The sequence below is a fragment of the Symphalangus syndactylus genome, chromosome 6 (genome assembly GCF_028878055.3).
Source record: "Symphalangus syndactylus isolate Jambi chromosome 6, NHGRI_mSymSyn1-v2.1_pri, whole genome shotgun sequence".
Classification (NCBI taxonomy): Eukaryota; Metazoa; Chordata; class Mammalia; order Primates; family Hylobatidae; genus Symphalangus; species Symphalangus syndactylus.
The window spans coordinates 112,389,157-112,402,481 of record NC_072428.2 but is presented as its reverse complement, the minus strand read 5'-3'; the positions used below and the strand labels follow the sequence as shown (position 1 = coordinate 112,402,481).

The window sequence follows — 13,325 nt, the reverse complement described above, 5'->3', positions numbered from 1 at the left end:
ACTCTAGAAGATGGTATAGTTTTCATTAAGTAATAGAACGGATGCTCGTCAGCACTAAATAATGAATTTTTCAGGAGGAATGTGGGCAGATATGACTAAATAATTTTGAAAGTGCTATTTATACAAAGTTAAACAGATTTCTTTACTATCAGGCTTCTCAGACCCCTTCATATGCTGTGATTGTTCTGTGAACCTCCAAAAGGGTTGTGTAATTTGCATTGTTTACAAAATATTTGGGCATCCCTGAGGGTCATTGTTCCTTACAACATGTTTTGGAAAATGTTGGCAGCCATTAATTCATCTTTACTCAAATTTACTCCAAAGGAATGGATATTAAACATGTCAAAATTAGTTTTTATTGGTGTTACAAACCCCTGAAATTTTTTATCATACCAGAAAAGGGAACTATAAAATGTGTGAACACAAACTGTTCAAACAAGGGAAGTAAAGCACTAGGTTTGCGCAGATCTGAATATTTAAGCAGACTTCCTCATTGATATTTTCTCTTCTGCTCAAATGCCTGATTCTACAGCCCAGTTTTGTACCCTTTTTCTCTTAGATATTTCTTACCTTATAGTGTAATTGTTCTTTACCTTTATGGAAACTAAATTTTTCATTTGTTTTACCACAGAAATCATCAGAAATAATAGAAAATGGATTAGGATGAGTAATGCTGTTTACTCCTCTCATTCCTGACTTTTCATTTAAAAATATCGTTTTCAATTTAGAGCTCATGTCACACTTGTTACAGGAGGAAATGATAATCATGACGGGATGTTCAATGTATATAAATGAGTTTTTGCATTTGTTTTAGAATGCAGTAATCTGCCAGATTGATGAATAGCACAAATTACAAAATTGTTTAGCTCATGGAGAAATTTAAGAAAATATGTATATAGAGGCCTTATCAACTGTTTTTTGGATGAATCTGCCTTTCAAAAAGTGTTGTCTGTGTTTGTGTGCACACATGTGTATGCAGCTTGCAGGGGGATGTACGTGTGTGATGGCTTCTCTGAAAACAGAGTGTGACCCACAGGCAGATGTTAAGATCAGGCCTCAGTGGCAGAAAGTTCTGTTGTACAAATTCTGTTTTTTAAGAATCTTTGAAATAAATTAACACACAACTGCACTTGGTGTTCACTTGATTATTGTTTAAGACCAGATAGAAGTTTTATGTCATAACTTTTTTGACTTTATCTGTAATTAAAAGAAGTATATCTATTTTAATCTGTTTTATAATTTTCTCATATATTAAGCCTTTTTCACAGAGCACCGTATTTTTATTGAAATCATGTAACTTCAATAACTACAGGCCCCAGAAAAAAAAATGAGAATATTAAATATTGATACATAACACTACCCTTACATGTCATCAGAACCACTTTAATATTTAATTATCATCATAGAGTTAAGTCCCACTTAACATTCGAATGAGAAAATTTGTCTTTTATGTTCGAATTTTAAATAACCACATTTTGACAGACTCTTTATCAATGTCAAAGCAGCATTATTGTGTTTATTTATATCTAAGGAGAAAAATTCTATTCTTAAGAATTAAAGTAAATTATTTTATTATTAATTAAAGTAGAATTAAACACCAAAGATTTTCTGCTAAGTGTGAATACATACTAGCTTTAATTAGAGATCTTTTTACCAAGTGTACTTAACTACAGTTCCTGCTTCTGTTTGCTTTTCACAAAATTTTCTGTTTTACCAACTATCATATAATAAAAATGTTCCAAGCTGGGCGTGGTGGCTCTCGCCTGTAATTCCAGCACTTTGGGAGGCTGAGGGGGGTGGATCACCTGAGGCCAGGAGTTCGAGACCAGCCTGGCCAACTTGAAACCTCATCTCTGCTAAAAATACAAAATTAGCCAGGCATGGTGGTGTGGCACCTGTAATCCCAGCCACTTGGGAGGCTGAGGCAGGAGAATCGCTTGAACCCGGGAGGTGGAGTTTGCAGTGAGCTGAAATTGCGCCACTGCACTCCAGCCTGGGTGACAGAGGGAGACTCCATCTGAAAAATAAAAAATAAAATAAAAAATAAAAATGTTCCAAATAATTTATACCCTGTTAATTCTAATAAGCAGTAATAATAATTTGTCATATTACTAATTCATGAATTCTTATCTTAAGTAATATTTTTATATTGCATATGTTACTCATTCATTTCCTCAGCATATATGCATTAAATATCAACAATATGCCATCTGGTGTTCTAGCACTAGAGATACATCACAAAGGAAGCAAACAGTAACCAAATAGGTAAATACATCATGTTAGATGGCAGCCATATGTACAGTGGCCATCAGTAAAACATATTGAGAAAAAGATCTATGGGAATGGGAAATACACTTTCATATAGGATGGTTGGAGATAACCTCACTAATCCCGAGTCATGTAAGTAGAGACCAGAAGAAAGTGAGCAAGCAAGCCAGGTGTGCATGTGTGCATATATGATTTTGTGTACACGTAGAGAAAGCACTCTCAAGCAGAAGCAAGCAGCACTTGCAAAGGCCTTGAGCCTGGAGCTTGCTTCCTGTGTTTGAGGACTAGTTAGGAGGCCAGCATGGCTTGAGTGGAGGGGAACGGGGCAAGCGAGGGGGTAGATAAGGTCAGATTGTGGGAAGTGGGACTCATACATCATTATAAAGGCTTTGGCTTTTACCTTGTGTGCCACCATTACAGGATTTGAGTCAAGGAATCCTGTCATAATGACTGATGCTTGAAGAGGCTCAGAGTAGTGTGTGGCCAGTTCTCTGACAAAGAAAGCACTGGAGGAGAAAGACCAAGAGGCTGCCTGCGTACTCAGGGATAAGCTGATAGTGGCTGGGATCAGTGGATCAGTGGTGGATATGGTGAGGGAAGGTCACGTTCTGGGTGTGTTTTGAAGGTAGAGCTGGCAGGAATGAATTTATAAACTGAGCTTATATAAACGATAATTTTTAAATCTCAAATACTCTGAGTCTACTAAACAAACATTCATAAAATATAGCTGGTTTAAATTTCTCTCAAGGCTTTTGTAAAAACATACTTTAGAATGTATGAAAGAGCAAGGTTTAGGACTTCCTTTCTTACAGTCTTCTTTAACTGACTTGCTGATTCAATGGTAAGCATTGTATTTTAAATGTCATTGGTTTTTAAGGTCTCCACCTTAGACAAGTCAGATAGAAAATGTCTAATGTAAGTAAGGGTATTCAAAATACTCCATTATTGCTTTTCAAATATAATTTTCATGGTTTCATTGGGTTTCTATTGCTCCTTATTATTTTCTATCAAAATATAGCAGGAAGAGAGTAAGGATAAGATCATTGTCTTTGGAGGGCAAGAGACCTAGGTTCAAGTCCAGGCTCCTGCATTTCCCAGCGGTGTGACCTTGGGGAATTAACCTAACCACCCTGAGCCTCAGCAGCCTTCTCGTTTGGAAAGAAGACAGGATTGTTGTGAGCTTTATGTGTTATTCTGCGTATAAAATAGCCAGTACAAAATACCAGACACATATTTAAAATTCTGTAAGTGCTCATCATTATGTTTGTTTTAATAATTACAGTGACAAGATGTAGATAACACGGAAAGTATTTGCACTTATCGGGAAGAATTATTGTAGGAGGAACTGTTGCCTTTAGAGTTGACTACTGCAAAGTTACCATTTATTACCAATAATTTAGATATAGAAGGCTGCTTCATATGCCTAATATTCAGTAGTTAATCTTGTATATATACTAAAATAAGGATGTGTAAATAAAGGCAAGTCCAAATTGCTAAATGTGGTATTTAACCTGTCAGATTTGTACCTAATTTAGTGATAAACTCAGTAAAATGGTGGTCCTTCACTCCATATAACATTCTTTTCTTAGCAAAGGTTGACACAAGTGAGCTTCCCCTGACTTACCTTTCTCACTTGTCATCACCTGACCCCCTGGCTCCATTCTGTCAAGCAGGCAGTGTGCCGCAGGGAAATCTAATATGATAGGACAACTTACACTATCACTGTGGATGACAATCTCATTTGACAGTGGAACAAAATAGAAAAGTTTACTCCTATTTAACCATATAGCATCTGCCAGGTAGCTAAGCCAAAAGATTATGTCAAATCAGCAGAATAATGAAGATAAGTTATTTGCTCTTTTTATCAATTTGTATAGGCATATTCAGTGAAATAATCACCCATAACTTTATGGTATGAGTTTTTATTGTTGTCTACATGATAATGTAATTTAGGTATAGTTTTTGTCTGAATACCCAAATTCCCAAATTAATGATTTATATAGAACTTCCCAGTTGAGCTTTTGTGATCATTGTCAATGCATAATTATTCATAGGTTACAGTTTGTGTTTGTATTAACATTTGCTCAATGGGAATTGATTCTAAAGTAATATGTGAAAAATCCATTATTAAATAAATATAAAATATTAGGATTAGCTCATGGCTCACTGCTTTGTAATTTATGCATTAGACGTTTCCTCCTTCCTAAAAATACTTGAAAGACTAATATTTGGCCATTAATTTTTCCATAGTTAACATTCAAAATGCATTCAGATGGAATAAATGTGGTTGATACGTTATTCTGCATATGAAATTAAGTAATGTTTCCCTATTTAGGAATAAAAAATTGTAAGAAATGTTTTCAAAGCATAAATTCCAGCAGCATGTGAGTCTCTGAAGTAAAAATTATGTACTCTATTGGAAAAAAATTCTTGTACTTAAATGATACTTTGATTTGACTGAAAGGTCATTATGTCAGTATAATTCAGGTATAAGTTTAAAATTAATTGCTTCCATCCTAATTGACTAGTTAGCAAGCATCAGACATATATACACACACATACATATGATTATATGTGTATATAAAGGAATAAATAAAAATCTTGTTAGGAAAGTTATTTTAAGCATTTATTTTTCTTTGTTTTCAATAATTCCTGTTTCTACCTATTTTATACATAACCATTAAAATTAGTACATTAGAATGATAAATGCACAAGTCTTTGGGAATTAAAATATAATCTTTACAGAAATAAGCTAAACTGGGCACGGTGGCTCACACCTGTAATCCCAGCGCTTTGCGAGGCCAAGGCGGGCAGATCACTTGAGGTCAGGAGTTCCAGACCAGCCTGAACAACATGGTGAAACCCCATCTCTACTAAAAATATAAAAATTAGCCAAGCATAGTGGCAGGTGCCTTGTAATCCCAGCTACTCGGGAGGCTGAGGCAGAAGAATTGCTTGAACCCAGGAGGCGGAGGTTGCAGTGAGCCGAGATCGTGCCATTGCACTGCAGCCTGGGCAACAAGAGCAAAACTCTGTCTCAGTAAATAAATGAACAAATAAACAAACTAATAAGGTAGGAAATGATTGTTGTTAATTATCAAGTGCAAAAGGTTTATTTTGTTATTAAAATATATAAACAGGTTATGAAGTGAATATGAGATTCATACTTTTTTCCCTCTGCACTAACAAGACAGTTAAGATTTATATGTTCAAAATTTTAGATGATTGCCGTACAACCAGATACCTAAACTGATACAGAATAAATTCTAAATTTCTGTTATTTGATATATTTTACGTTTTTAATCCTAATCTTAGTAAAATAAGATTTCTTTTCAGTCTTCATAGCTACTTTGTAAAATTCTGATGAAACTCACATTGATTTCACAGGAATATTTAAACACAAAAATCTTGAAAAGAAACATAGCTTGCTTTCTTCCCTGTATATTTTAATTCTAATATTTATTTTATTCATATGCCCATATATTTAAGCAAACAAAAAGAGGTCAGTGAACTTCTACGTGTATCCACAATTTCTATGTTTCTTACAACAATTAAATCTCCAGTTCTGTGTTAGCTGAATTATTATTTGGAAGAGAACCAGTTGAGACATTTTACCTTACATTCATTATTTTTTAATAATATTTTCATTCAGGAGATTTCACTTAGTTGGTCAAATGTTTGGTACTACTATAAAACACTTTTCACTGCCATTTTCAAGGACTAGTCATTGTTTTCGGTAGATCTGGAAAATATTTATTGTAATCTTTTACCTTGAAGGCTGTCTAAAAGAGAATAATTCCATTCCATTCATTCTGGGTCAAAATATAAAGCAAATGGCTGCAAATATTTCTAGTAAATTTCCACTGTAAACACAATTAATATGTATACAGTGAACTTTTCCTTGGATTTTTAAATATATATATGTATAAAATATATAAAAGTAAATATTGAATCAATATAAATTATTGATTCTGATTTTTTTTCAGGCCTGATGGAATTGGGACTGTTTCAGTGGAAGAAAAAGAAAGATTTGGGGAGATAAAAGAGAGACTCTCTTCCCTTTTAGAAAATCAGATAAGCCATTTCAGGTATTTTTTTTTCATTAATGTAAATATTTCTTTTCATACTTTACTCAACCCTTACTTCCCCCCAAAATTGTTTATTATATCATTCTGCTAGTGCTCAAGATCATCAGTAGCCCGCCATTGCCTGCAGGGTAAGGTTCACATTCTTCAGTCTGTGGTCTGCTTCTCAGCGTATCATTCAGTCTCCTGTACTCATTTAGGCTAGCCATTCTCCCTACAATATCCGCTCCACTGCACCTCTTACTTGCCTTTTGCATTTCTCATTCTTGCATAGTCTCTTCCCCCTAGCTCTGGTGACTGTTCCTCCTGCTCTCTGTATTACCAGGTAAGGAGCCCTCCACAGTGGAGCCTATCTCAGTTATTCCAGCAGAGAGTATTCTGAAGTCTTTGAGCATTTATTGTCTGTAGTATTTTGTTGTCACTTACAACCCACATGGCTTTAAAGTCATTAGTTATCTTTTTTACTTACGCTCTGTGAGAACACAGGTCACAGCACCTAGCACCATTCGTTGCTCAAAAAATTAGCTATCAGCCAGTCACAGAGGCTCATGCCTGTAATCCCAACACTTTGGGAGGCCATGTGGGGTGGATCACTTGAAACCAGGAGTTCAAAACCAGACAGGGCAAAATGGTGAAACCCCATCTCTATAAAAAATACAAAACTTAACCAGCCAGACATGGTGGTGCATGTCTGTAGTCTCAGCTGCTCAGGAGGCAGAGGTGGGAGGATCACCTGATTCTGGGGAGGTCAAGGCTGCAGTGAGCTATGATCACACCACTGCACTCCAGCCTGGACAACAGCATGAGACCTTATCTCAAAAAAAAAAAAAAAGCCACCAATACTAAGAAACATTTCAAACATTTACAGAGTAAAAGATAAATACCTTGATAATATTTCTTTTCTCCTGGTTATAGTTAGTTCAACAGAACCTAATGATTAAAAACAGAAATATGCCAATATATTTTCTTTTTCTCCCTTATGATTAGGCCTATACAATGTCACCACATAATGTATTGTGTCTTATAACCTGTCTGCTATGTTGCATGCATGTGATTTGGAACTTATTTAAAAAATAAACTTAGTGAATATGCTCCTTTTTGCACTTACTTAAAAAGTAAACTTAGTGAATATGCTCACAAAAATATTTTATTTAACCATATGAATGCTGTATGACCATGCTGAGACTCCATTTCTTTATCTTCTTCTTCTTCCTGATCTGTTATTGCCTCATTATTATTCCTATTTGTTATGTTTCCTGATAATATAAAGGTCTTAGACTCTGTGATTTTTTAAATGATATTGAAAGGAGAAAATCTCATAGTATATGCTATGAATCTATTCCCCTACATCAGTGATTTTTCAACTGGGGCTGGTAGCACTACCTTAGGGTAAGTGAATGAGGTACAATTTTCATTGTCATGATAACCAGGGGTAGGGACAGTCATTTAGTGCTGGGTTTAAAAGTGTAGTACGTGAGACAATCCCACAGTGGAGAATTATTCTGCCCAAAAAGGCCAGTAAATTTACATTAGGAAACACTGTTGTAGATAGCATAGCTCAATTCAACTCACAGAGTTAAGATTGAATTCTCTGCCTGAAATGATTTTTGAGTTTACAAACAAAATGAAGACATAAAAAATTATTTTGCATTTGTAGAGATGTGTTTCTGCATTTGCTGTTGTTGAAAGCATTACCTTAACCAGGTGCAGTGGCTCAAACCTATAATCCCAGCACTTTAGGAGGGAAGGTTGCTTGAGCCCAGGAGTTCAAGATCAGCCTAGGCAATGTAGCAAGACCCCATCTCTACAAAAACGAAAAACAAAAAAATTATCTGGGTGTGGTGGTGTGTGCCTGTGGTCCCAGCTACTCCAGAGGCTGATGTGGGAGGATCACTTGAGCCTGGGAGGTCAATGCTACAGTGAGCTCTGATTACACCACTGCACTCCAGCTTGGGTGACAAGACTGTGTCTCAAAACAACAAAAACAAACAAGCAAAAAAAGGTGCTGTCTCCTAGGTTGTATAGAATCCTTTAAATGTATTTTATGTATCTTTCAATGAAAATCAGTGTAATTTCCCTCCTTTTTGTTACCGTTGAGACCCAGCCATCATTTTAGATATCTATATTAGTAGCTGAATAAGTCCCCATTATTATATCAATGATTTCAACTGCAAGCAGTAGAAATCCTACCTCAAACTGTTTTAAACAATAAATAAATTTGTACGCTCACTTGCCTGCAGGTCTCAAGCAGGCAAGCTTTAACACAAGCTTTATTCAGTAGCCACAGCTCTCTTTCTTTGTGATTCTCACATGGCTATTCTCTTTCATGGGATAGCTTCATCCCCAGACTAGTAGTAAGATAACATAATTTTTTTATTTTTTTTTCTTTATCTCACACCTTAGCCATTAAAGCCTACAGAATTTCTTGGCCTCACGTTCATACATGCCAGTGTTCAAAGGAAGTTGTAGAAGCTATATTTTTCTGTAGTTTTAAGATCATAAAAAGTTTCCTTAGAAGATCCTAGCAAACTATTTTTTATATCTCATGAGCCTGGTTTTGACCCGAAACCAGTGGCCAGAGAAATTCTGTGCACGGGATGCCTCAATCAGTCACTGACATTGACATGGGATTGCTATATCGAGTTAGACTAATCAGAACCACTCACCAAGGGACTTCAATTCCCCACACTACCAGCCAAAAACTACAACTACATAATAGTGGACATTGATGTCCAGGTCATTTATTGTATTCATTTTGTATTAGTATCATTTTAGTTTCCTGTCCTCTCTTAAAGTTTTGTTTCTCTATTTCTCTTATACGCACATCATCTTTGGATGATTTCTCTAAATATGTACTATACAATCCTGATATGGTTTGGTTCTGTGTCCCCACCCAAATCTCACCTTGAATTGCAATAATCCCCACGTGTCAAGGGCGGGACCAGGTGGAGGTAATTGGATGGTGGGAGAGGTTTCCCCCATGCTGTTCTCATGATAATGAGCAAGTCTCATGAGAGCTGATGGTTTTATAAGTACATTTCATGAATTTTCAGAAACTTAAGGATTAAAAAATCCTAAGATCTTCCAGAAAGAGAAACCAGACTTTATACAATGAGAATGACTTCTCAACATCGATTTATTCTACAAATATTTATTGAGCTCCTACTTTGTGTCAGACGGTGAACAAAACTTTAAAAGATCCTTTTCTTCAACTTTCATTTTGATGTGAGGAGCAATACTGATATCTGAAAAACAGTAACTTCATAATTCTGAAAAACTATCATTTCCAACCTAGAATTCTATACCTGCAATAGTTTCTATTAACAGTGATGGTAGAATAATGATATTTTTAGACATGCACTAAAAAAAAGTTCCTTTTATATTCCCTTTGGTGAATTGTAGAATTTACCAAAACCAGGGGGAAACAAAGAGGATCTAAGATCCCTGAAACTGGCTGGGTGCAGTGGCTCACACTTGTAATCCCAACATTTTGGGAGGCTGAGGTGGGTGACTTACTTGAGGTCAGGAGTTTGAAACCAGCCTGGCCAACATGGTGAAACCCTGTTTCTACTAAAAATACAAAATTAGCTGGTCGTGGTGGTGAGCTCCTGTAGTCCCAGTTATGGGAGGCTGAGGCATGAGAATTGCTTGAACCTAGGAGGCAGAAGCTGCAGTGAGCCGAGATCGTGCGACTACACTCCAGCCTGGGTGATGGGGTGACACTGTGTCTCAAAAAAAAAAAAAAAAATCCCTGAAACAAGAAATCAACATGGGAGAGAGAAAGGAATCCCTAGAGTGATGGTTAATTGAGACCCTCAAAATGACAGTTGATTTTAGAGAGCAATCAGTTCTGACTAGAGCATGTCAGAAAATGCTTCAACGTAGATTAAATTGATAAAACATATTTTGACATGTTGAGACATTTGCCCACTTGGAATAGTTTGGAGTTTTATCAGATTGTACTAGTTTTACTAGAATTTGGAATTGTATTAGATTAAGTATATAAAGACAGGACATCAAAAACAAATATAAGTATGAATTATGAACAAACTATTGAGCAAGGCATAGAAAGTAATCATAGAAAATACTGTGTCTCAGTTGTCTAGAACATTCTCATAACTAATGGAATGTAGATACTGAATTTAGATCTAACCCCTGCAAAATGATGTAACTATATTACAAGTAAGGAAGGGACAGGAATTTTGTTTATAGTGGGGGAATGTGGTCAAAAAAAAAAGAGGGAGCTACTTATGTCCAAGATGGAGCAGTAGGGGATTATATTTACCCTCCCACCTGAAACAATTTTAAAAGGCCCCAAAAATGGGAAAAAATATTTTCAAGGCATTAAGCATAAAGCAATGAAAGTGATTCCTGAGAAATGGAAAAGAAATGAAGTAAGCCCTTTAGTTGCACCTGCTTACTGCCAGAAGAGCATTTCCAGGCCATGATCCAGAAAGGGGGAACCTAGGCAGAGCCTAGTGGACTCTCTGACTTGAAGAGGCAGAGCTGGAATTCCAGGGAGGCCAAGGTAGCTAGAGATTTCAGGCCAGAGGTCTAAAGGAGAGAGAGGAGAGAGCTACAGGTGTTTGCAAATGATTTCCTGGAGTCTCCGGTTAAGTATTGATCATTTCATATACGTGAGGAAACTATCCAAAGTCTGGCAAAGAACCACAGGAAAGGCTTATGGGGGGAAATCTCTAATGCTAACACACAGGACCAGGGGTAGTTCTAGTTTTCATTACCCAGAGTGGAAAACCAACTCATGGGTATCTGTAGAGTACTATAATCTATAGAGTACTCATTAGGTTTTGCTTCAGCCATGGGAAAAACATTAACAGAACTCTGATATCACCTAATGGGGATTAAAATCAAGATTCAAATAGGTCAAACTGTTTCCAGGTAATTTAAGAGCATTCGTGAATACAGAGATCAAGCATATTTAAAGGAATACAAAAATATCTAGACATCAACAAGACAAAACTATCTCCAGCATCTGGTCAAAAAATTTTAAGTATATAGAAAAATAGTAAAATATGATCAATGAAGAGGATTAAAAAGCCAACCAAGCAAAACTGAGAAGACACAAAATATAGAATTAGTAAACCAAAGGTATTAGAAGGACTATTGTTACTATATGTTATATACAACCAGTTAAGGGCATGGATGGTAGACCTACGGCTAACATACTTAATGGTAAAAGACTGAATGTTTTCTACCTAAAATAAAAAACAAGGTAAGGATGTCTGCTGTCACTTCTTAAGTTCAAAATTGTAGCAAATGGTCTAGGTAGTGCATTGATTCTGAAAAAAAAAAAAAAAATTCTTTGAAGTCATCCAAATTGGAAAGGAAGAAGCAAAACTATCTTTATTTGCAGGTAACATGATTATCTGAGTAGAAAATCTTACAGAATCTAAAAAATTCTACTCCAATATTTAAGTTGCAGAATCCTAGATAATTTTTTTGAGACAGGGTCTTACTCTGTCGCTCTGTCTCAGGGCTGGAGTGCAGAGGTGTGATCACTGCTCACTGCAGCCTCAACTTCCCAGGCTCAAGCGATCCTCCCACCTCAGCATCCCAAGTAGCTGGGACCACAGGCACATGCCACCATGTGCAGATAATAGTTTCTTTTACAGAGATGGGATCTCCCTATGTTGCCCAGGGATACTCTTAAATTCTTAGGCTCAAGAGATCTTCCTGCCTGGGCATCCCAAAATACTGGGATTACAGGCATGAGCAACCACACCCTGTGATAAATATATAAATATTAATATATTTCTATATACTGGCAACAATCAGAAATTGAAACTAAATATCATCATTTACAATAACCACAAAAAATATGAAATACTTTGGGATCAACCTGATGAAAGATGTGTAAAACATGTACACTGAATAGTATAAAGAATTGCTGAGAAAAATTAAAACCTAAATAGAGGGAGAGATACTGTACTCATGAGTCAGAAGACTCAATATTGTTGTCAGTTCTCTCTAAATTGACCTGTGGATCCAAGGCTATTTCAGTCAAAATCTCAGTATGATTGCTTTTTAGAAATTAACCTGATAATAGAATTTACATGTAAATGCAAAGAATTTACCATAGCAAAAATAACTTTTAAAAAGGACAACGTCGGAATGTTAACACTGATTTCAAAATTTATAATGCTACAGTAATCAAGATAGTATGCTATTGAAAGTCCAAAAGTAGACTCACACACATATATGGTCTCTTGATTTTCAGTGAATGTGCAAGGGCAATTTGCAAAGTATACTTTTTTTCCGACAGATGGTACTGGAACTATTGGATATTCAAATGCAAACTATTGACCTCAATTCATACCTCACCCATAATAAAAGTTAACTCAAAATAGGTAGACCTAGAAAACTTGGGTGAAAAATCTGTGTCTTTGGGCTAGGCAAAGATTCTTAAATAAAACATAAAAATCATAATTCACAAATGGAAAAAATGTTACCTTGAACTTCCTCAAAATTGAGAACTTTCGATCTTCCAAAGACATTGTTAGAATAAAAGGTTAAGTCACAGAATGGGAGAAAGTATTTGGACAACGCACATCCCACAGTAAACTTTTATTCAGAATATATAAAACTTTTAAAGTTTAATTATAAAATATTAACCCAATTTAAAAAATTGTTTTAACAGATACTTCACCAAAGGAATATTATACAAAAAGGCATATGGAAAGATGCTCAACATCATTATTCAACAGGGAATTGCATTTTGAAACCATAGTTAGGTACCACTGCATACTTAGTGGTATAGTTAAATTCAAAACAAAACAAAAACTGAACAGAACAAGTGTTGGCACGGTTCTGGAGAAACTGGGACTCTTATATGCTGTTGATAGGAATGTAAAATGCTACAACCCACTTTGGAAAATAACTAGGCAGATTCTTAAAAATTTAAACATTTATCATATGACCCAGCCATTCCATTCCTAGGTATTTTCCCAAGAG

At 35.8% G+C, this 13,325-nt stretch overlaps 1 protein-coding gene across 20 annotated transcripts in view; it reads left to right on the top strand.

Moving 5' to 3' along the window:
* The window catches only part of CADPS2 (calcium dependent secretion activator 2), a 565,017-nt gene that overhangs the window by 424,734 nt on the left and 126,958 nt on the right, over positions 1-13,325 (top strand). For all 20 annotated transcript variants that reach the window (XM_055283833.2, XM_055283832.2, XM_055283827.2 and 17 more), the window contains one exon: positions 6,255-6,356. In XM_055283833.2, coding sequence (XP_055139808.1) covers positions 6,255-6,356 — 102 coding nt within the window. The remainder of the gene's footprint in view (positions 1-6,254; positions 6,357-13,325) is intronic.